This window comes from Scyliorhinus torazame, chromosome 11 (assembly GCF_047496885.1).
Source record: "Scyliorhinus torazame isolate Kashiwa2021f chromosome 11, sScyTor2.1, whole genome shotgun sequence".
NCBI classification, from domain to species: Eukaryota; Metazoa; Chordata; class Chondrichthyes; order Carcharhiniformes; family Scyliorhinidae; genus Scyliorhinus; species Scyliorhinus torazame.
The window spans coordinates 71,320,787-71,345,277 of NC_092717.1; the positions used below are offsets into that span (position 1 = coordinate 71,320,787).

Here is a 24,491-nt window from a genome sequence, read left to right on the forward strand (position 1 = left end):
CAGTAGGAGTAACTACGACACAGTCTTTGTGGAGGGCAGTCCAGGCTTCACATTGAGGATACCCTCCATCGTGTTGTGTGGCACTAACACCAAGCTAAAATGAATGGATTTCGAAGAGATCTAACCACTCAAGACTGGGCATCTATGACACGCTGTGGGCCATCAGCAGCAGCAGAATTGTGCTCAACCACAATCTGTAACCTCATATACTAACATTCCTCAACTCTACCATTACCACCAAACCGGGGATCAACTGTGGTTCAGTGAAGAGTGCAGGATGACATGCCCGGAGCAGCACCAAGCATACCGAAAAATGAGGTGTCAACAAAACAGGACTACTTGCTTGCTATACAGCAGAAAAAGCATGCGATAGACAAGGCTAAGCAATCCCACAACCAATAGATCAGATCCAAGCTCTGCGGTCCTGCTACATCCAGTTGTGAACAATTAAACAACTCACTGGAGGAGGAGGCTCCACAAATATCCCGATCCTCAATAACGGAGGATCCCAGCACATCAGTGCAAAAGACAACGCTGAAGCAGCCACAATAATCTTCAAGCAGAGGTGCCGAGTGGGAGATCCACCTCGGCCTCCTACAAAGGTCCCCACCAACAGGTGCCAGTCTTCAGCCAATTCAATTGACTCCGTGTAACATCAAGAAATGGCTGAAGGCACTGGATCATGCAAAGGCTATGGGCTCTAACAATATTTTGGCAATGGTATTGAAGACCTGTGCTATTCCAGTTGAGCTTCAACACGGGCATCTACCCAGAAATGTGGAAAACTGCACAGTCATGTCCTGTCCACAATAAAAAGGCTAAATAACATCCCATCAGTTTCCTCTTAATCATTAGCAAAGTGATGGAAAGGATCATCAATAGTGCTATCAATATTATCGACTCGGCAATAACCTGTTCAATGATGCTCAGTTTGAGTTCTGCCGGGGCCACTCTGCTCCTGACCTAATTTCAGCCTTGATCCAAACATGGATAACAGAAAAGAACTCTAAGAGGTGAGTTGAGCAACTGCCTTTGACATCAAGGCAGCATTTCACCGAGTGTGGCACAAGGATCTCTAGCAAAACTAGAGTCAATGGGAATCAAAGCTAAAACACCCCACTGGTTGGATTCATACTTAGCACAAAGGAAGAAGGTTGTGGTTGTTGGAAGTCAATATTCTCAGTCCCAGGACATCACTGCAGGAGTTCCACAGGGTAGTGTGCTGGGCCCAACTATCTTCAGTTGCTTCATCAATGACCTTCCCTCCATCATAAGGTCACAAGTGTGGATGTTTGCTGATGATTCCACAATGTTTAGCACCATTTTGTACTCCTCAGACACTGAAGCAGTATGTGCCCATTGGCAGTAAGATCTGGACAATATTCAAGTTTGGACTGACAAGTAGTAACATTTGCGTCACAAAAATGCCAGGAAATGACCAGCTCCAACACAGAGAATACAACCATCTCTTCATGACATTCAATGGCATTACCATCACTAAATCTTCCAATACCAACATCTTGGTGCTTACCATTGACCAGGTACTGAACTGGTTCAGGCGCAGCACGGTAGCACAGTGGTTAGCACAGTTGCTTCACAGCTCCAGGGTCCCAGGTTCGATTCCCGGCTTGGGTCACTGTCTGTGCGGAGTCTGCACATTCTCCCCGTGTCTGCGTGCGTTTCCTCCTGGTGCTCCGGTTTCCTCCCACAGTCCAAAGACGTGCAGGTTAGGTGGATTGGCCATGATAAATTGCCCTTAGTGTCCGAAAAAGTCAGGTGGGGTTACTGGGATAGGGTGGAGGCATGGGCTTAAGTAGGGTGCTCTTTCCAAGAGTCGGTGCAGACTCGATGGCCCGAATGGTGTCTTGCACTGTAAATTCTATGATATACATATTGTGGCTACAAGGGCAGATTAGAGGCTGAAAAATCTGAAACAATTTCTCAAAGGGTGAACCACCAAGAATACCCTCTATTACCAGTGCCATAAAGCCCTGAACATCTTCGACTCTCGAGCCGGAGCCTCTCACGGCAACTAGAAGGTCATTTTGGAAGGTCTAATGCAGGTAGGGAATATACAGTGAATGGTAGAACCCTCAAGAGTATTGAAAGTCAAAGAGATCTAGGAGTACAGGTCCACAGGTCATTGAAAGGGGCAACACAGGTGGAGAAGGTAGTCAAGAAGGCATACGGCATGCTTGCCTTCATTGGCCGGGGCATTGAGTATAAGAATTGGCCAGTCATGTTGCAGCTGTATAGAACCTTAGTTAGGCCACACTTGGAGTATAGTGTTCAATTCTGGTCGCCACACTACCAGAAGGATGTGGAGGCTTTAGAGAGGGTGCAGAAGAGATTTACCAGAATGTTGCCTGGTATGGAGGGCATTAGCTATGAGGAGTGGTTGAATAAACTTGGTTTGTTCTCACTGGAACGAAGGAGGTTGAGGGGAGACCTGATAGAGGTCTACAAAATTATGAGGGGCATATACAGAGTGGATACTCAGAGGCATTTCCCCCGGGTAGAGGGGTCAATTACTAGGGGGCATAGGTTTAAGGTGAGAGGGGCAAGGTTTAGAGTAGATGTACGAGGCAAGTTTTTTATGCAGAGGGTAGTGGGTGCCTGGAACTCGCTACCGGAGGAGGTGGTGGAAGCAGGGACGATCGTGACATTTAAGGGCATCTTGACAAATACATGAATAGGATGGGAATAGAGGGATACGGATCCAGGAAGTGTAGAAGATTGTAGTTTAGTCGGGCAGCATGGTCGGCATGGGCTTGGAGGGCCGAAGGGCCTGTTCCTGTGCTGTACATTTCTTTGTTCTAGAAGAAACTGCAATCTTACCACCTCCTCGTGAATGGAACTTACTTGAACTTCTACGTTCAATGCAGGTAACTAAAAGTGTTCTGAAGATTAATGCTGCACAATGTGATGGACAGAATGTTCTCTGCATCAAACAGATGCAGGCGTCACATCAGATCTATAATATAGATCTAATATTGGTGTCTACCCTTTATCCCTAATTTTCAAATTCATATGTTGGAAGAATGATTCTGAAATCAAAACCATCGTTTTGGATTTGGAAACTCTGATATTTTACCTGCAGCATATTTGTCCTGTTGCTAGCTTCAAATTCCACAGGCTACTATTTATTCTAACATCTGATATTACTTTCCAGTCAATAAACTGAGTACTGTAAATGCCAGGATGAAGTATAATGGGCGGGATTCTCCGTGGGATCATTGAGTTGGATTATCTGTCGGCGGGATCCTCCATCCCGGCAGCCGTGCAATGGGGTTTCCCATTGTGGGCACCCCCACGCTGTCAGGAAATCCGTGGGCGTGAATGCGGTGTCAGCAAAGCGGAGGATCCTGCCGACGGACAATCCAACTCAATGTATTTGCTCACAGCATTGATCGGTAATTCAAATACTGGTGCTGAACTTTCCATTCCAATTCTCTTCCCTCACCTAGTGGTGCACTAAGGCAGACTTTCATCTGTTTCCATAGCTAGTAATTCCCAGAACAGGATGTCTGTCGCCAGGGGCTTTAAGCTTGAGGGGTGCCACTTCAAGCATAGCTGACTAGGAGTCTCTCCCGCTCTTACCACCAGCCTTTGGCATGTTTGTAAGGATTTGCAGGTTGACGCTCAATGTGTTTGACCACGTTATGAACACATTTTCCTGGTGTGGGACTTAGAACATAGAACATTACAGCGCAGTACAGGCCCTTTGGCCCTCGATGTTGCGCCGACCTGTGAAGCCACTCTAAAGCCCAGCTACACTCTTCCCTTATCGTCCATATGTCTATCCAATGACCATTTGAATGCCCTTAGTGTTGGCGAGTCCACTACTGTTGCAGGCAGGGCATTCCACGCCCTTACTACTCTGAGTAAAGAACCTACCTCTGACATCTGTCTTATATCTATCTCCCCTCAATTTAAAGGTATGTCCCCTCGTGCTAGACATCACCATCTGAGGAAAAAGGCTCTCACTGTCCACCCTATTCAATCCTCTGATCATCTTGTATGCCTCAATTAAGTCACCTCTTAACCTTCTTCTCTCTAAGAAAACAGCCTCAAGTCCCTCAGCCTTTCCTCATAAGATCTTCCCTCCATACCAGGCAACATTCTGGTAAATCTCCTCTGCACCCTTTCCAATGCTTTCACATCCTTCCTATAATGTGGCGACCAGAATTGCACGCAATACTCCAAATGCGGCCGCACCAGTTTTGTACAGCTGCAACATGACCTCATGGCTCCGAAACTAAATCCCTCTACCAATAAAGGCTAACACACATACGCCTCCTTAACAACCCTCTCAACCTGGGTGGCAACTTTCAGGGATCTATGTACATGGACACCGAGATCTCTCTGCTCATCCACACTGCCAAGAATCTTACCATTAGCCCAGTACTCTGTCTTCCTGTTATTCCTTCCAAAATGAATCACGTCTCACTTTTCTGCATTAAACTCCATTTGGCACCTCTCAGCTCAGCGCTGCAGCTTATCTATGTCCCTCTGTAACTTGTAACATCCTTCCGCACTGTCCACAACTCCACCGACTTTAGTGCCATCTCAAAAATCCTTCTACGCCCTCCTCCAGGTCATTTGTAAAAATGACAAACAGCAGTGGCCCCAAAACAGATCCTTGTGGTACACCACTAGTAACTGGACTCCAGTCTGAACATTTCCCATCAACCACCACCCTTTGTCTTCTTCCAGCTAGCCAATTTCTGATCCAAACTGCTAAATCACCCTGAATCCCATGCCTCCGTATTGTCTGTAGTAGCCTAACATGGGGAACCTTATCAAACGCTTTACTGAAATCCATATACACCACATCAACTGCTTTACCCTCATACACCTGTTTGGTCACCTTCTCAAAGGTTTGTGAGGCACGACCTACCCTTCACAAAACTGTGTTGACTATCTCTAATCAAATTATTCCTTTCCAGATGATTATACATCCTATCTCTTATAAACCTTTCAACGATTTTGCCCACAACAGAAGTAAGGCTCACTAGTCTATAGTTACCGGGGTTGTCTCTACTCCCCTTCTTGAACAAGGGGACATTTGCTATCCTCCAGTCTTCTGGCACTATTCCTGTAGACAAAGATGACTTAAATATCAAAGCCAAAGGCTCAGCAATCTCCTCCCTAGCTTCCCATAGAATCCTAGGATAAATCCCATCTGGCCCAGGGGACTTATCTATTTTCACACTTTCCAGAATTGCTAACACTTCCTCCTTATGAACCTCAAGCCCTTAAACCCGGAGCTTCCGGCTCAGAGGCAGGGATGCCACCCACTGCGCCACAGGATCACTAAGCTTTCAATCGGTGGTAAAAGGGGCCACAAGCATCCAACTCACTGAAAATGTCAACCTCATTGAATATGCTTGTGCATCTTGCAATGCCAGCCACAATCTGCACATTCTAATCTCCAAATTCCGGAAATCCTGCTCTAGCTGCTTGTTTCACCTGGACCTAGGTTGCACAGCAAAGATAATTTCTGATTTGTATTAGATATGAAGTCATGTGCGCTGTGTTTTTATAAAAAATATATTTTAATAACCATTTAATACATAACTGTACAGATATAATTCTCATGCCAACTCATAACAATAAGCCAGTTTTCTATTTACAACCTAGGCAATAGACAAGAACATTGTTTAAATACAAAATTCAATAACAATGTTTAAGTATTTTCACAAATCAGAGGGTAAACTGAAATCCTACCAACTGTAGTTAAAGCCCAGTTAATTATACTGTACCAGCTTCTAAACGAGGAGTAAAATATTTAGGGACCAGACATTTGGTCTGTTTGGAGTACAGTGTTGTCTTCTGGGCAGTTATAATGGCAGGCACATGTGGTAATGATCATCATCTGCTTTTTAATGATCATTCCTCCTGGACATTTGAAGTCCAGCTGAGCTGTTTTGGTGCTGTGTGGAGTGCAGCATCTTCCATCATTGCAAACGCCACAATATTTAGGTTTATAGGACTGGACACTTATACAGTCATTATGTTCAAACCGTGTTGGTTTGGTTGCTTTTGGTGTTCGGGCACATTTCTTCCCTTTCTAAAAAAAAAAGCGAAAGTATTACTAATTAAAACGTTCCATCAGATATTTTAGCAGAGATAGTTTGAAAAGAATGGCATCATATGGCATGTGTGCAGAAGAGCTTCACTTGCACATCAATACATGGTTAAACAAGACACAATTATGAAATTCAAAGAAGGCATTTGCAGTTTGAGTTACGAGGAAGAGACAATTCTTTGTGCCAAATTCTCACTAGCATCAAATGTTATGGCATCACTAAAGCGAAAACATGGCCTTTTCATTCCTGTCTTACTGTAACTCAGTTGGCTGGACAGCTGCAGCGGAATTCTCCGTCGGTGGGATCACCGCTCCGCCGGCAGCACACCCATGCCCGCCCATTCCCCGATGGCATGGGGTGGCCACAATCGAAAATCCCATTGGCTGGCTGCCGGAAAGGAGGATCCCACTGCCGGCGAGAGCATGCCGCACAGGAAAACACAGCTGGAAAATCCCACCCCTGGTTCGTGATGCAGACCAATGCCAACAGTGTGGGTACAATTCCCGTAACGGCAGAGGTTATCCATGAAGTCCCCGCCTTCTCAACCTTGCTCCTCAGGTTAAATCACCACCAGACATCTCTACCCCTCAAAGGAGAAAGCCGCCTATAGTCATCTGGGACTATGTTGACTTTACTTTTACTGTGTTCTCAATGCCCAATTCCATTGTCTTGCCTGATATCAGTATAAAACTAATGGCTCTGCAGTTAGTCATGTTCCATTTTGTCAAATAGGAATGTTCGCCAAACTTGTGGGGCGGGATTCTCCCTTTTGGGGACTAAGTCCCCACACCAGCCGGAAAACGGGCGAGAACCACTCCGGTCGTTTTCCTCGAAAGTCTGGGGTGATTCCCCATTTTCCAGGGGGCTAGCAGAGCCCCGGGGTGTGTCCCACAGCTCTGGCTGCCGGCGGGCCTCTGCTGTCCAGATGGTGCAGCCGCGCATGCGCATGGCTGCCGCAAGCGGGTCTGCGTATTAGCATGGTGGCCCACTTCGGCGCGGGCGCCGTCGATATGGCGGTCCCACACAGCGGGAAGAAAGTAGGTCTTCCCCAGATCGCAATGAGAAAGGATTAGTTGGAAATTTAGTTGTGAGCAAACCCTTGGGGATGAGTGACCATTAAATGATCAAATTCTTCACCAAGGTGGATAGTGAGGTAGTTGATTCTGAGACCAGGATCCTAAATCTCAATAAATGTAACTATGATGATATGGGGCATGAGTCAGAAATTGGGAAAGCTCATAAATAGGAAACAAATAAATGGCTGAGGAACAAAATTTGTACTTTGCTTCTGTCTTTGCAAAGGAAGACATGAATAATATACCGGATGTTCTGAGAAACTCAAGTGTTAGTGTGGAGCTGAAGGAAATTAGTCATGGTTTGGGGGAAATTATGGGATTGAAAGCAAATAAATCTCCGGGGTCTGAAAATCTTCATCCCAGGGAAGTAACCCTGGAAGACCACCATTGGTGGTCTTCTTCCAAAATTCTTTGGACTCTGGAATAGTTCCTACAGATGGGAAGGTAGCTAATATAAGCCCGCTATTCAAAAAGGAAGGGAGAGAGAAAACAGGGAACTATAGACCAGTGAGAAACTTTGGAAGTAGGGAAGTTGCTAGAGTCATTATCAAGTTTTTCATAGCACAGCATTTGGAAAACAGTGGGATAATCAGAAACAGTCAGCATGGTTTTACGAGAGGATAATCATGCTTGACCAATCTACTTGAATTTTCTGGAGATGTAACTAGTAGATTTGACCGGGAGAACCGGTGGATGTTGTTTATTTAGACTTTCAGAAGGCTTTCGACAAAGTCATGTAAAGTTAAAGGCATGGGATTGCGGGTAATGTTTTGAGATGGATAGAAAGCTAGTTAGCAGACAGGGAGCAAAGGGTTGAAATAAATGGGTCTTTTTCCGATTGGCAGGGGTACATAGATACATAGAAGATAAGAGCAGGAGGAGGTCTTTTGGCCCTTCGAGCCTGCTCCGCCATTCATCACAATCATGGCTGACCAATCAACTTAATAGCCTAATCCTGCTTTCTCTGCATAGCCTTTATCCCATTCTCCCCAAGTGCTATACAATAATAATCGCTTATTGTCACAAGTAGGCTTCAATGAAGTTACTGTGAAAAGCCCCTAGTCGCCACATTCCGGCGCCTGTTCGGAGAGGCCAGTACGGGAATTGAACCAATGCTGCTGTCCTTGTTCTGTATTACAAGCTAGCTGTTTAGTCCACTGTGCTAAACAAGCCCCGAGCTGCCTCTTGAATATATTCAAAGTTTTACCATCAACTACTTCCAGTGGTAACGAATTTCACAGGCTCACCACTCTTTGTGTGAAGAAATGTCTCCTTATCTCTGTCTGAAATGGTTTACTCTGAATCCTCAGACTGTGACCCCTGGTTCTGGACACACCCATCATTAGTAAAACCTTCCCTGCATCTACCCTGTCTAGTCCCATTAAAATTTTATAAGTCACTATCAGATCCCTCCTCATTCTTCTGAACTCCAGCGAGAACAATCCCAACCTAGTCAATCTCTCCTCAAATGACAGTCCTGCCAGCCCTGGAATCAGTCTGGTAAACCTTCGCTGCACTCCCTCGAGAGCAAGAACATCCTTCCTCAGAGAAGGAGACCAAAACTGCACACAATACTCCATATGTGGCCTCACTAAGGTCCTGTATAATTGCAGCAACACATCCCTGCTTTTATACTCGAAACCTCTCGCAATGAAGGCCAACATACCATTAGCCTTCTTTACCGCCTGCTGCATCTGCTTGCTTACCTTCAGCGACTGGTGCACAAGGACACCCAGGTCCCGCTGTACACGTCCATCTCCCAATTTACAACCATTCAGGTAATAACCTGCCTTCCTGTTTTTGCTTCCAAAGTGAATAACCTCAGTTATCAGACTGCATCTGCCATTGATTTGCCCACTCACCCAACCTGTCCAGATCATGCTGTATGATCCCTGCATCCTCATCACAATTCACCCTCCCACCTAACTTGGTATCATCTGCAAACTTTGAGATGTTACATTTTGTTCCCTCATCCAAATCATTAATATATATTGTGAATAGCTGGGGTCCCAGCACCAATCCCTGTGGTACCCCACTAGTTATTGCCTGCCAATGTGAAAAGGACCCATTAATCCCTACTCTTGGTTTCCTCTCTGCCAACCAGTTTTCTATCCATCTCAATACATTTCCCCCAATCACATGCGCTTTAATTTTTACAATAATCTCTTATGCGGGACTTTGTCAAACTCCTTCTGAAAGTCCAAATATACCACATCGACTGGCTCCCCCTTGTCAACTGAACTGGTTACATCTTCAAAGAATTCCAACAGATTTGTCAAGCATGGTTTTCCCTTCATATATCCATGCTGACTCTGACTGATCCTGTCACTGCTTTCTAAATGTTTCCCTATAAAGTCCCTGATAATGGATTCAAGCATTTTCCCCACCACAGATGTTAGGCTTACTGGTCTACAATTCCCTGCTTTCTCTCTACCTCCCATTTTGAATATCATAGTGACGTGAGCTAACCTCCACTCTGCAGGGACAGTTCCAGAGTCTATAGCATCCCGGAAGATGACCATCAATGCATCCACTATTTCCAGAGCCACCTCCTTAAGCACTCTGGGATGCAGATTCTCAGGCCCTGGCGATTTATCTGCCTTCAATCCCATCAATTTTCCCAGCACCACTTTTCTACTAATGTTGATCTCCCTCAGTTCTTCCCCCTCACTAAACCTTTCATTCTCCAGCATTTCTGGTATCTGATTTGTGTCCTTTTTTGTGAAGACAGAACCAAAGTATGTATTCAATAGGGCAGCACGGTAGCACAAGTGGCTAGCCCTGTGGCTTCACAGCGCCAGGGTCCCAGGTTCGATTCCCCCCTGGGTCACTGTCTGTGCGGAGTTGCATGTTCTCCCCGTGTCTACGTGGGATTCCTCCAGGTGCTCCGGTTTCCTTCCACAGTCCAAAGACGTGCAGGTTAGGTGGATTGGCCATGATAAATTGCCCTTCGTGTCCAAAAAGGTTAGGAGGGGTTATTGGGTTACGGGGATAGGGTGCAAGTGAGGGCTTAAGTGGATCGGTGCAGACTCGATGGACCAAATGGCCTCCTTCTGCACTGTATGTTCTATGTCCCTTATTATGCATTCCTCTGTTTCTGTCTGTAGGGGGCCTACATTTCTCTTTACCAATCTCTTTCTCTTCACATATCTATATAAACTTTTAGTGTCAGTCTTTATGTTCCCTGCAAGCTTCCTTTCGTATTGTACTTTCCCCTTCTTAATCAATCCCTTTGTCCTTCTTTGCTGAATTCTAAACTGCTCCCAATCCTCAGACCTATTATTTTTGTTGGCCAATTTGTTGGCTACGGGCAGCACGGTAGCATTGTGGATAGCACAATTGCTTCACAGCTCCAGGGTCCCAGGTTCGATACCAGCTTGGGTCACTGTCTGTGCGGTGTCTGCACATCCTCCCCGTGTGTGCGTGGGTTTCCTCCGGGTGCTCCGGTTTCCTCCCACAGTCCAAAGATGTGCAGGTTAGGTGGATTGGCCATGATAAATTGCCCTTAGTGTCCAAAATTGCCCTTAGTGTTGGGTGGAGTTAGTGGGTTATGGGGATAGGGTGGAGGTGTTGACCTTGGGTACGGTGCTCTTTCCAAGAGCCGGTGCAGACTCGATGGGCTGAATGGCCTCCTTCTGCACTGTAAATTCTATGATAATCTGTATGCTTCTTCCTTGGATCGGATACTATTTCTAATTTCCTTTGTAAGCCATAGATTGGCCCTCTTACCCTCTTTGCTTTTCTGCCAGACAGGAATGAACAGTTGCTGTAGTTCCCCCATGCATTCCTTGAATGTTTGCCATTGTCTATCCACTGTCATCCCTTTAAGTAACTCTCCCCAATCTATCAAGGCCAACTCATGCCTCATATCTTCTTGTTCCCTTTATTAAGATTCAGCACTCTAGTCTCCGAATCAACTATTTCACTCTCCATCTTGATAAAAAATTCTGTCATGTTATGGTCGCTCATCCCCAAGGGGTCTCGAAGAGCCAGATTGGCAATGATTCCCTTCTCATTACACAGTACCCAGTCTAAGATGGCCTGCTCTCTAGTTGGTTCCTCCATATATTGGTCAAGAAAACCATCCCGTATACGCTCTAGGAATTCCTCCTCTACAGCATTGTGGCTAATTTGATTTGCCTAATCTATGTGAAGATTAAAATCACCCATGATCACCGATATTCCCTGATTACATGCAGGGATCTGTGCTCGAACCCCAACTGTTCACATTATATATTAATGATTTGGGCGAGGGAACCAACTCCAAATTTGTAGATGATACAAAGTTGGGTGGGAGGGTGCAGAGATGCTTCAGCAGGATTTGGACAGGCTGACTGAGTGGGCATATGCATAGAATTTGGAGTGTAATGTGGATAAATGTGATGTTATCCACTTCGATAGTAAAAATAAGAAGGCAAATTATTACTTGAATGGGTGCAAATTGTAAATTGAGAGAAGTGGATACTCAGCGAGACCTTGGTGTCCTCGTGCATTGGTTGCTGAAAGCAAGCGTGCAGGTACAGCAGGCAGTAAAGAAGGCAAATGATATGTTGACCTTCATAACGAGAGGATTTCAGTGTAGGAATAGGGATGTTTTACTGAAATTGTATAGGACGTTGGGGAGGCCACACCTGGAGAATTGTATGCAGCGAAGGCTTACCAGGCTGACTTCTGGGATGGTGGAACTGTCATATGAGGAGAGACTAAGTCGGTTAGGATTATATTCATTGGAATTTAGATGTGTGAGAGGGGATCTCATAGAAACTTATAAACTTCTAACAGGATTAAACCGTTAGACCTGAACCTGCCCACAAAAGGGATAAACTGTTGAGATCTGAGGTACAGAGAAATTTCTTCACCCAGAGAGTGAATCTGTGGAATTGACTACCACAGACATGGTCGAGGCCAAAACATTGTGATTTCAGTAAGGAATTAGATATAGCTTTTGGAGCTAAAGGGATCAAGGGATATGGAGGGAAAAGCAAGACCAAGGTATTGAATTTGATGATCGGCCATGATCATGATGAATGGCGAAATGGCTGATTCCTGCTTCTATTTTCTATTTATGTTTCTGTGTATTCCTGTGGTTTCAGATTTTCAGGAGTGCCTTTTGAGAGGCAGCACGGTGGTGCAGTGGTTAGCATTGCTGTCTCACGGCGCCGCGGTCCCAGGTTCAATCCCGGCTCTGGGTCAGTGTCCGTGTGGAGTTTGCACATTCTCCCAGTGTTTGCGTGGGTTTCACCCCCACAACCCAAAAGATGTGTAGGGTAGGTGGATTGGCCACGCTAAATTGCCCCTTAATTGGAAAAAAAGAATTGGATACTCCAAATCTAAAAAAAAAAAAGTGTGCCTTTTGAGGGTGTGGGCAGGTTCAGGTCAAAATCTCACACTCTCCACTCCAAAGCTGGCTGATTCCATTGCAGTGTTAGACATCTCTTAGTCCACCACAACTTTCATGGAGTTGAGTCAGGTTTTAAAGGACTTGTCATTCATGACACCTCAGAGCAGCCATAAACTATAGTCTGCATGAGGGGACCTTTTAAAAGGCAAGTGCAGTGGCACTGTGGTTAGCACCGCCGCCTCACAGCGCTAGGGGCCCCGGTTCGATTCTGGCCTTGGGTGAGTGTGTGTGAAGTCTGCACATTCCGCCAGTGTCTGCATGGGTTTCCTCGGGGTGCTCGGATTTTCTCCCAAAGTCCAAAGATGTGATGGTTAGATGGATTGACTATGCTAAATTGCCCCTTAGTGTCCAAAAAAGATGCGTAAGTTAGGTAAAGAGTTATTAGGATAGGGTAGGTGAGTGAGCTTGGGTAGAGTACTCTTTCAGGGGGCCGGTGCTGACTCCATGGGTCGAATGGCCGCCTTCGAACTATAGGGACTCTATGAAGTTCAAAAGGTGCGCCTCCCCATGTCAACGCATGCCCCCTCCCAAACAACTACTTTTCCTCTTCATGCCCCATATCAAGCTATGTCGACCGCATATGGCCCCTCATGCCAAGGTATCCCCCTCAGACCACCTTTCTGGCCCCTCATGCCAAGGTATGCCCCTCCAAACCACTCCTACGTTCTCATGCCCCATCTGCCAAGCTGTGCCCCTCCACCCACCATCCATGGTACCTCATATTCCCTCTGCCAAACTGTGGCTCTACCTTAACCTTTGATTCCATAAATGTATGCTGGGTCAATGAACCCCAGAATGATGATAGAATATTGAATATATTGAAAAAAGATTTAAAAAATAATTCATTCATAACTTTCCACTGTCAAAAAGTCATTTTACCATAGGGCAATAAGAGTGGAAATCATCCAGACCCTTTAAAGTTTCAATAGCTGAAATTGCAAGCACTTGAAACCTCTGATGGCAGCATATCAGCCTTGCATCACTCACTTTGCCCAATTGACGGCAATGGGAAGTAAAAATTAGCAGGAAGGTAGCAGGCGTGGAGAGAATGAAAGGGTTCCTTTTGTGATAGCTACTCAATGGCTCTGGAACTACTCAATACTGGTTGATAATATTCCAGTGGAGATCCCGGAGACATTTTATTGTATTAAAGATGCCATATAAAAATTCCAGCTAACCAGGGGGAGAAATTCCAGCTAGCCAGGGAAACGAGCCAAGGTATCTACAGCTCAAAAACGTCCTACGAAAGGAGACAAGTACCCACAACCGCCACGACAGACATTCCTGGAAGAATTACTGGGCGCAAGCATACTAGATAAAGGAAATTGTAGTGACATGTATGACCGACTGATAGAAAGGGCCGACACCGTACTGGACGCAACAAGAAAGAAATGGGAGGGGGACATGGGGATTGAGATATGGTGGGGACTCTGGAGCGAAGGACTGCATAGGGTCAACTCCTCCTCCACGTGCGCAAGGCTCAGCCTGATCAACTAAATGTGGTACATAGAGCCCACTTAACAAGAACCCGGATGAGTAGGTTCTTCCCGGAGGTGGAGGATAGATGTGAACGGTGCCAAGGAGGCCCGGCCAACCACGCCCACATGTTCTGGTCTTGCCCCAGACTTGCTGGGTACTGGACAGCCTTCTTCGAGGCAATGTCCAAAGTGGTGGGAATGAGGGTGGAGCCATGCCCGAAAGTGGCGGCCTTCGGGGTTTCAGACCAGCCAGATCTATTCCTGGGGAGGAGGGCGGATGCCCTTGCCTTTGCCGCCCTGATCGCCCACCATAGAATCCTGTTCGGCTGGCGGTCAGCAGCGCTACCCAAAGCTGCAGACTGGCTGTCCGACCTCTCGGAATCTCTCCACATGGAGAAAATCAAATTCGCTATCCGAGGGCCAGACGACGGCTTCCACAGAACGTGGGAGCCAAACACCCAATTGTTCCGGGACCTGTTTGTGGCCAACTAACAAGCGGAAGAATAGCCAGGTAGCCAAGAATCAGGGGAAAGTAGCCAAAACATGAGCGAGATAGACCGGGAGAGGGAGGGGGGGTTGGGGTACAGCTAAACCTAAGAGGAAAGAAAGGCGAACCACAGGAGGGGAGGGGGAGGGAAGAGACAGGGCACAAGAGCGGAGAACCAGGGAGGTGGGGGGGGGGGGGGGCAGGGAACTGAGAGCCGGAAGGAAGGCACGGGATACAATAACGAACTTGGCATCTTCAGGAGCAGGGAACAAGGAGAATAAAGACGAAAGACGGGAGGAACGGCAGAAGCGGAGGTGAGCCCGAGGCGGCAGCGAGATCCGTCCGGGAGAAGCAAACGACAACACCAACACCAAACCCATTCGAGTATTGCCCACTGTAATTGTTTCTTCGGCACCAAAATGTATATTTACCCCCCCCAGCCTCCATCCCCCACTCCCTCCCCCCCCCACAAACAGTCGCCTACCTTTGTGTTGTAAATAATTTTGCCAGGTGTACAGAGTTGCTGCTGTTGAGCTGGGGCACAATACCTTACCAGTTATTCTATTTTTTTTAAAAAATGATTTATTATTTTCTTTTCTTTGTATGGGTATATATACATATGTTTCTTATCCTGTGTACATAAACGGTAAATATACTTTGTTCAAAAACTCAATAAAAAACATTTATTAAAAAAAAGATGCCATATAAACACAAACAATGAAGTTATAGCTTTCATCCACCTCCTTGCCCACTGTCTCAGGTTGAACCACATCTTACTTCATCCTGAAATGAGCTTCCAGCCCTACATCCTCTCCACTATAAAAACTCTTCTGCCTTCAGAACGTTGGTCACTTCTTACTTGCACCTATGAAAGAAAGTCTCCTCAGTAGCTTTGTCACCTCCAGAACTGAGATTTCAGTTATTAAGACCCTGCCTTAGGACTGGAAGAAATTACAGATGAGCAACACTTAAGTGTGATTTTGTAAATGGGACAACAGTGATTTTGTAAATAGGACATCACCTAAAGTTACATTTCCCCCAACTATTCCAGTTCATTTCTGGGCATCCTCACAATCTCCTTAAACTTTATTTCACATTGAGCTCTATAGTGTCCATCCTATCCTACAACCAAGTACCATCCGTCCATTACCGCTGTCTTTGCTAACCTAGATTGGCTTCTGGTCCATCAATGCTCTAATTATAATTCCTATCCTTGTGTTAAATTCCCTCAGGGCCTAACCTCTCTGCATATTTGTAAGATTCTCTTGCTCTACAGCACTTCAAGACCTCAGTTTCTTCCAACTCCAGCCTCTTGTGCATCCCCATTACTATTTCCTTACTATTAGCTTCTGTGCCTTCATCTAGTTTCTACAATCTGAAATTATCTGTCTAAATCTTGCTGTCACAAGGGAAGAGACAGGGAACAAGAGAGGAGAACCAGGGAGGTGGGGGGGGGGGGGGGGGGATCCTCCTTTAAGATCCTCCCTAAAAACCACTACTATGACTAAACATTTAGAAACCTTTAATACTTTCTTTGCTTCAGAGTCCTCTTTTGTCTGGCTATGCTGTTGTGAAGTGTCTTGGAACCTTTCTCTACATCAACCATGCTCCATAAACATAAGTTGTTGTTCCCACTTCAGGTATTTTAACATGTTATCGGCAAAAAGAATAAGTAAAGACCGATCATCTCGCATTAATTGTTTTGACTCACTTTGACCATGACTTTGTAATTGCCACATGGTCGAACTTCACAAATCCTTGTCTGCTTCACCATATCACATTGGGGGTTTTTATTAGTTACACGAGTAGAAATGCCCATGCCACAGGTTTTGGAGCAGGCACTCCACTGTGTGGTTTGCTGTATACAGTTCAGACTCGGGTTAAGTGAATCCAATTCATAGGTGGCCTCCTGTCTGTAAGCTGAAAGAAAGAAAAAGATAGCCTTTCACAACTCTGTGCATAGAAACATCAACGTTTGAAATTAGTTGCAATTACAGCAGAATTAAATATCACCACGGTGATCACTGGTTTCGAAGTCACCATGTATGGAAGTTCAATTTTCTCATGTTTTGCCTTTCCATGAGACACCGTAGCTCTAATGTTAGTAAGTTTGACTTATATCCAATGTAAACTATTTAAGGATATCGGAGAGTTTGGCTGGGAAGCTTCACAGTTGAAATTACGAGCCAAGAAAAACTGGGATTCTTTGACATGGATTAGCCTTGATTCAAGATTAGCAAAAATAAACCTTTTGTACCATGGAATGAATCCAAACTTCTGACAACAATCATGAGAATTTAAATACAATATGAGTCACCCATGTAAAAGGGGTCACAGCTTTTCCATTTTTTTCACAAAAATGTGCTTGCACATTTATTCCTTTGCTTTTGTTTCAGTTTGCCCCCTGATCCAGTCTTGTACTGAAACTGGTAACTTTGTTGAGTAACAGTTCCATGAAACTGTCTTCCGATGCACTTAAGGCTTAATTCTTCAGGTTTGATTTTGAACGGAATATATTATTTAATTGTGGATCACGAGAACTAAGGCCAGCCAGCTTACTCCATGAGAATACAATATCAGAATTTAAAGTGCAGAAGGAGGCCATTCGGCCCATCGAGTCTGCACCGGCTCTTGGAAAGAGCACGCTACCTAAGGTCAACATCTCCACCCTATCCCCATAACCCAGTAATCCCACCCAACACTAAGGGCAATTTTGGACACTAAGGGCAATTTATCATGGCCAATCCACCTAACCTGCACATCTTTGGACTGAGGGAGGAAACCGGAGCACCCGGAGGAAACCCACGCACACACGGGAGGATGTGCACACTCTGCACAGGCAGTGACCCAAGCCGGAATCGAACCTGGGACCCTGGAGCTGTGAAGCAATTGTGCTATCCACAATGCTACCGTGCTGCCCTATGAGCTAATCAGCTAGTCAATATGGGCTAGTCAGTGTGACTTTTCTGTCAAAATCCAAACTGAAATACTGCAGATGTTTGAAAACAAATGAGGAAAAGCTGGAAATAATTAGCAGTACATGGAAGAACAAGGGTCAGTCCATTGAGGTTTCAATTCTTAAGACCCTGCCTCAGGATTGGAAGGTATTACAGATGAGCAACATTTAAAAGGGGAAGGGGCAGATGAGGTAGAAGGAAAAAGACACTGGGACATAAATAGATTGACCTATTAAGTGCTTGTAAGGAGAACAGATGGTAGGTGACAGAAGAGATTTTAGCAAGACAAAAAGAAGAAATAATGGGGAAAATAAAAGACATATACAGGACACAGCATATGTGACTAGCTCTAGAGACTAGCAGAAAGAAAAACATGGGAAACCAGCATGGTGGAGCAGGCTCCAGTGGGAGGAAAAAAGAGGGTCAGTCTCGATGGGCTAAATGGCCTCCTTCTCCACTATAAATTCTATGATCCTAGGAACACTTAATGTAGTGAAAAAAAAATAGATAATTAAATGGACCCGAGTGGAATAGGAACAAGGTGTGTTCAACATATCTTACAAGAGGTGATTGCCAATCCAAGTACCTATGTTGACCTTTATTGGAAACAAATGTTCAACGTGATAATAGGTTCTGTCAGGCAAAGGAAAGTGGTATCGTTTGAAGACTAGGTAGGTTACTATTCAAGGAAGAAACAGGCCACTTTGTGAAGGATTGACATGTAGAGAGACTGTTCTTCTGGAGTGAAAAGGAGAGAGTTAGGTCTAAAAAGGTGGAAACTGGTAAAATGAATTTTCTCCTCCATGATTTGAGATATAATGGTCAATTGTAGTGCACCCAACATTGGCCTGGAAGAAATTGCAGTTAACCTATCATAGACACAGGACTGAACCAAGAAATTGTTGGTCATGCAGCTTACTACCGGTCACTGTCAAACCAGGAACATAGGAATTAGGAGCAGAAGTGGGCAATTCAGCCCTCCGAGCCTGCTCCACCATTCAATCAGATCATGCCTGATCTCTTCCTGCTCTCAAATTCTTAATTTAAAGTAGTACACATCATAAGCATATTGTGGGTGCCTAATGTCCCAACATGCTATGCTGGAATGCAAATTGTAATATATACTCTATGCAGATTTGTTTTGTATTGTTAGATAAAATTAAGGCATCACTTGCATGCAGTTAAAAGTTTGAGTCACTGATTTAGTTGCTTATTTATACATTACAGGGTGTAAAAGAGGCCATCCGCAGATTATAATTAGCTAAAAGAATACAGAATACATAAACATTGTATCCTACCTGCCATTGCCAATCCTCCAACAGGAGCCTCTTGTTTGTGTTGACACACCCATTGCTCGCAACACTCTCCTGGCATCTGTACTTGTTTGGGAAATGGGCAATCAGGGCCCGGCAATAAGACATCCAAATTACAACGGGGCACGCAGCCAATCAGACCATCTTTACACGAACACTGGTATTTGCAACTTGGCTGGAATGTCTCACCATTTCGATAGACAACTCCGTCATACATGCAAATATTACCTTCATGTGCTGGAATTCAAAGACAAGGAGCATTGATAATTTGCATCATTCTCATTACCAATGCCATCAAATACATAATCCTCCATCTAAATAACAATTGTGTATTTTTAAAATAAATTATAGTGGGAAGAAATAGACACTTATGAAGGAAGCATTTTAGTTTTCTTAATTAGTTGTATAACCTATTTTGGTTAACATACAGGATTTGAAAATTTATTGACAAAAGTACAAAATCAATTTTCTTTCAATGAATGCTTACTTCAGAAACATTTGTTCAAGCGGAGTGGCCATGCACTTGTACATTAAACAGGCATTCCAAAATGCAGCCTGCACTTCACCCACCAGAGACAGTACTAATGAGGTGGGAGAATTAAATAATAATTTAATATTGCCATTACACTGTATCTTGGGAATTTGTGCAGCGACAGCAACAGCACTGCTTTATGCCAAACTTCATACAGAGGACTATTCCTCTGAAACAAGCCCTATAGGCTTTGCATTTGTTTGTTGCACATCATCTGTGGGATAATCAATGTAAATTTTCATTTTTAACTTGAAAAGATCTGGGTCCACTCAGCTTTCTTTAGGTTTCTAGCAATAAGGCCGAGTTATCCCATGCCACTTTTACTGACAGTCTGAGGATACTGAGTTGACTACAGAGCACACTAGCTTCTCTGAATTGAAGGTTATGCGTTATAAACATCAACAGCAAAGTTTCTAGGCAAATCTGCATCTTAAAACCAGTGAACCAGAGACATATGATTGTGACAGTCTGGGATGGGGTTGTTGGGACTGGGTAGGGTGTGTCAATGTGAAGGAATACAAACAGATGAATGGTTGCAATGCTACAGGCTGTAATCACTAAGTAATATCTCAGTCCTCCTCCAACAAATTTAAATAACTAATATTAGAAATCAAGTTTCTGCTTCCCATTCAGAAGGACACCAAAAGACGCAATATGCAACTTTCTTCTTTGCACAAGTTTCCTTATTTTCAACACACAAAAAGAGATGGTGGTCCCTTTTTCTACTGCCAGTGAACAAGAGATTGTTCACCAGGACAGAGAGAGGAAAGGAATAGAGAAAGGGGGGAAATTTAGTCTCTTTAGACTTCTGCTTACAAAGATCACTGGTGGAAGATAACATTATTTTAGATTTTTAAATAGTCTGGAGTAAAACCAACCAAATACACTTTAATTTTGTATTGAAATTAATTTTCAAATATTGTCAATTATTATTTTCCTGATGAATATATATAGTGGTCCAAGTGATAAATTAAATCAACCTTTGCTATTGTTTCACTGTCTGCAGAGGCTGAGATTTCCTTTATTATCTGAAGCAATAAAGTGCTCAATAAATGTCTGAATAGCCTATCTCCAAATTGTTAAAGGGTTCAGAGAAATTTTACACGGCAGGAAATTGTGCTCACACAAGCAAATTCTTAGACATATAACATTTATTTCAAAAATATTTTCTTCAATATTGTCAGTGAAAATATTACTAAAATTTAATTCTTTCATTAACTAGGGTACTGCTTCTACTAAGTGCTGTGGCCATTTTCAAAGTAGATAGGGTGAAGAAACTACTAAATTCCACTTCTCTGTCTGACCCTCCATTTCAAGGGGCACATCAGAATGGCAACAATGGAGTATCAGCAACTCTACTGTGCCCATCTAGGAGTTTTCATGTTCCCTTAAATCAGCTTGTTAAGTACTGAAATGTTAAAGTTACAGCTTTTACAAATTATAGTGAACTTCTTGCTTTGCAGAAGAATTGCCCAATTCCCTTAGAAATCTATCACTTGGACAATGACTGTTTCCGGGAGCAACAAATCACCCTTCTCCATTATGGGTACTCCGCTGAGAAAAGAACAACTTACAGTGAAGGCATTTTTAATCAACAGGGTCATTTATTTTTCTACGTTCATTTGTTCTAATGAAAACAGTCCATATTTTCCATCTCCCTTTACACTTCCATTTCCTTATACCAGGCAGCACTCTATTACATCAAATTCCATCAAGGGTAGCTTATATGCCAACTATGATCTTACTAAGGTTTTACAAACTTATCAATATGCTACGGCCTAACTATTCTATATCACTAGCCATTCAATCCAGTATTCCATCAGCTTTGTTGTGGTCACCTATTTGAGGGCCTCCTTGGAATGTTTTGTGAAATTTGGCCAGTTGGATAACGAACTGGCTAACCGATAGAAGTCAGAGAGTGGTGGTGGATGGCAAATATTCAGCCTGGATCCCAGTTACCAGTGGCGTACCGCAGGGATCAGTTCTGGGTCCTCTGCTGTTTGTGATTTTCATTAATGACTTGGATGAGGGAGTTGAAGGGTGGGTCAGTAAATTTGCAGACGATGCGAACATTGGTGGAGTTGTGGATAGTGAGGAGGGCTGTTGTCGGCTGCAAAGAGACATAGATAGGATGCAGAGCTGGGCTGAGAAGTGGCAGATGGAGTTTAACCCTGAAAAGTTGTCCTTTTTGGAAGGACAAATATGAATGCGGAATACAGGGTTAACGGTAGAGTTCTTGGCAATGTGGATGAGCAGAGAGATCTTGGGGTCTATGTTCATACATCTTTGAAAGTTGCCACTCAAGTGGATAGAGCTGTGACGAAGGCCTATGGTGTGCTAGCGTTCATTAACAGAGGGATTGAATTTAAGAGCCGTGAGGTGATGATGCAGCTGTACAAAACTTTGGTAAGGCCACATTTGGAGTGCTGTGTACAGTTCTGGTTGCCTCATTTTAGGAAGGATGTGGAAGCTTTGGAAAAGGTGCAAAGGAGATTTACCAGGATGTTGCCTGGAATGGAGAGTAGGTCTTACGAGGAAAGGGTGAGGGTGCTAGGCCTTTTCTCATTAGAACGGAGAAGAATGAGGGGCGACTTGATAGAGGTTTATAAGATGATCAGGGGAATAGATAGAGTAGACAGTCAGAGACTTTTTCCCCGGGTGGAACAAACCATTACAAGGGGACATAAATTTAAGGTGAATGGTGGAAGATATAGGGGGGATGTCAGAGGTAGGTTCTTTACCCAGAGAGTAGTGGGGGCATGGAATGCACTGCCTGTGGGAGTAGTTGAGTCGGAAACATTAGGGACCGTCAAGCAGCTATTGGATAGGTACATGGATTACGGTAAAATGATATAGTGTAGATTTATTTGTTCTTAAGAGCAGCACGGTAGCATTGTGGATGGCGCAGTTGCTTCGCAGCTCCAGGGTCCCGGGTTCGATTCCGGCTTGGGTCACTGTCTGTGCGGAGTCTGCGCGTCCTCCCCGTGTCTGCGTGGGTTTCCTCCGGGTGCTCCGGTTTCCTCCCACGGTCCGGAGATGTGCAGGTTGGGTGGATTGGCCATGGTGAATTGCCCTTAGTGTCCAAAATTGCCCTTAGTGTTGACTTTGGGTAGGGTGCTCTTTCCAAGAGCTGGTGCAGACTCGATGGGCCGAATGGCCTCCTTCTGCACTGTAAATTCAATGATAATCTATGATTAATCTAGGACAAAGGTTCGGCACAACATCGTGGGCCGAAGGGCCTGTTCTGTGCTGTATTTTTCTATGTCTAAACCTCCAAATCTCCTTGCTTGTATATATTATTCAACTATTTTCCCATTCAAGCTATCATTTTTTATTTTTTTTATTGACACTTCAATACATTTGCCACATTGTTGTCCATTCTACCATCTTACTAATATCCTCTCTCAGTTGCCTTTCATCCTCAGAATTATTTATACTATCTCCTATTTTAATATAATTTGCACATTCTGGAATTACTCTGACTCACATTGAAATCGTTGATGCACACAGTGAATAGGCGCAGAACAAAATCCAATGCCACAGTACTACCCACTTCCAACCATAGAGAAACTACCCGGAAGTTCTACAATTTCTTTCCATTAAACCAATTTTCAAGTTCAAGTTCTTACTTTTTAAAATGTTAATCCTTCAATATTCTCTGCATGTGGTACTTAATATTCTACATCTGCTGTATTATCTTTCACTTCTGTCATCTCACTTTGAGGTTTATCAAGCACAATCTCCCTTTCTGAATTAGAGGTTTTAATTATTTTCTCTTCATCTAGGTGTTAGTTATTTCATCTTTAATAAAGGTAAAGATTTTTGATTTTTCTTAACTGGTTTCAAGTTACCCAGGTTAGCTCTGCCACCCTTGTGTCCTTGTCTTACACGGACATGCTGGAGTCCTCCGTGGCCTGGTGTTACTGGCAAGTAATGGGCAATAGCTGAATTTAAATAGCTCTTCCCCCTTGGCAATTGCCACCAAAATGTCTGGTGTATATCATCAGCATAGGTCAGAACTTAAACTGGACATAAATCACATTGCAGCAGGCCAGGAAAACATAAGAATATTCGGCTAAACCATTCCTAACTGAATGCTAAAAATGAGACCAATTCTCACATAACTTCTGATTTCCCACCCAAACCTCAGAAGACTGTACAGGCCACAGAAACATAGCACAATTATCCCATTCCTCTTTCAGGATTTCTCCAAATCTTACCAAGTTGTCCCTGACAATTGGAGAGGGCAAAGTAATTTACCCTCTTAATCTATACAGCCTCTATTATTTCTCCCCCCTATTTCCCTTCGGCTCCTTTGGATGGATCTCGTTTGGTCCCAAAACTTAGTCCTCCTTTAGCTGACATTAACCGAGCAGCTTGGTTACTTACCAATATAGAACTGACCTCCCAGTTATTAATCTATTAATGCTTACAGTTTTGTTAAATACAATTCTTCGAGCCTGCATGATGCCAGTATTTTTTTTTGTTTTCAGCAGGACCTGTCAGGAACACCAGGAAGCTGCAGGCAAAAAAACAACCGGAGATGCACATACCAACTACATATTAATTGTTAATTGTAGTACTTTTCTGAAAATGAAGACAGGCTGGTTACATACTGAGTCGGCAAAGATACTTGGTGGTGTAGGCTGCAAACTCACCAATGCAAACGCCCAGCCCTTGCCGGCTGTCGGCGCTGCGGTCGCACTCCAGCCCCTGCTGCGAGTCACAGGTGTCGCTCTCGGTGCAGACTTCGCCCGCTTGCTTGGCACAAACCCGGCAGCAGCCGCAGCCATCCAACACCAACCGGATTCCGGTGGTACATCTTGGCGGATCCTTCGGGCACTTGCAAAGGGAAGGACATTGCTGGGCGTTGATCCGCTGTAAAACAGAAAGACACAGCACAAAAAGCTTAGATTTACCAAACCTGAAATCCGCTCCTTCCCTTATTTTTGTTGTAAATTTCACATTAAAACAAAACCGTTATTATATTAATGCATCGTATTCTCGGTTATGCTGTGAAATGTATTCACCTCGGTTGTCAGCAGCAGAAGCAGCAAAGTCAGCAGTGTGAGAGTGAGGTGCTGCATGTTGCCACTGGAACACAGAACAGCTTCCCGCTCAGCTTCTGTGCAGCTGCATCTTATACAGCCGCCTT

At 44.2% G+C, this 24,491-nt stretch overlaps 1 protein-coding gene across 1 annotated transcript; it reads right to left on the reverse strand.

The window, feature by feature from the left end:
• Positions 1-5,539: 5,539 nt before the first annotated feature.
• On the reverse strand, positions 5,540-24,491 carry LOC140385335 (CCN family member 3-like). The gene is made up of 5 exons (XM_072467401.1): positions 24,367-24,491; positions 23,995-24,214; positions 18,790-19,041; positions 16,246-16,454; positions 5,540-6,073 (listed from the first exon to the last, which is right to left on the reverse strand). The coding sequence occupies exons 1-5, from the start codon at positions 24,421-24,423 to the stop codon at positions 5,792-5,794; spliced, it is 1,020 nt and encodes a 339-aa protein (XP_072323502.1). The 5' UTR covers positions 24,424-24,491; the 3' UTR covers positions 5,540-5,791.

What these genes read in the sequence shown, in the direction of transcription:
- LOC140385335 (XM_072467401.1), bottom strand. Translation starts at nt 24,423, where the DNA reads ATGCAGCACCTCACTCTCACACTGCTGACTTTGCTGCTTCTGCTGCTG. An exon ending in TTCTGCTGCTGACAACCGAG is followed by an intron (nt 24,215 to 24,366) that starts GTGAATACATTT and finishes TCTGTTTTACAG; the next exon opens with CGGATCAACGCCCAGCAATG. An exon ending in AGGGCTGGGCGTTTGCATTG is followed by an intron (nt 19,042 to 23,994) that starts GTGAGTTTGCAG and finishes TTTGAATTCCAG; the next exon opens with CACATGAAGGTAATATTTGC.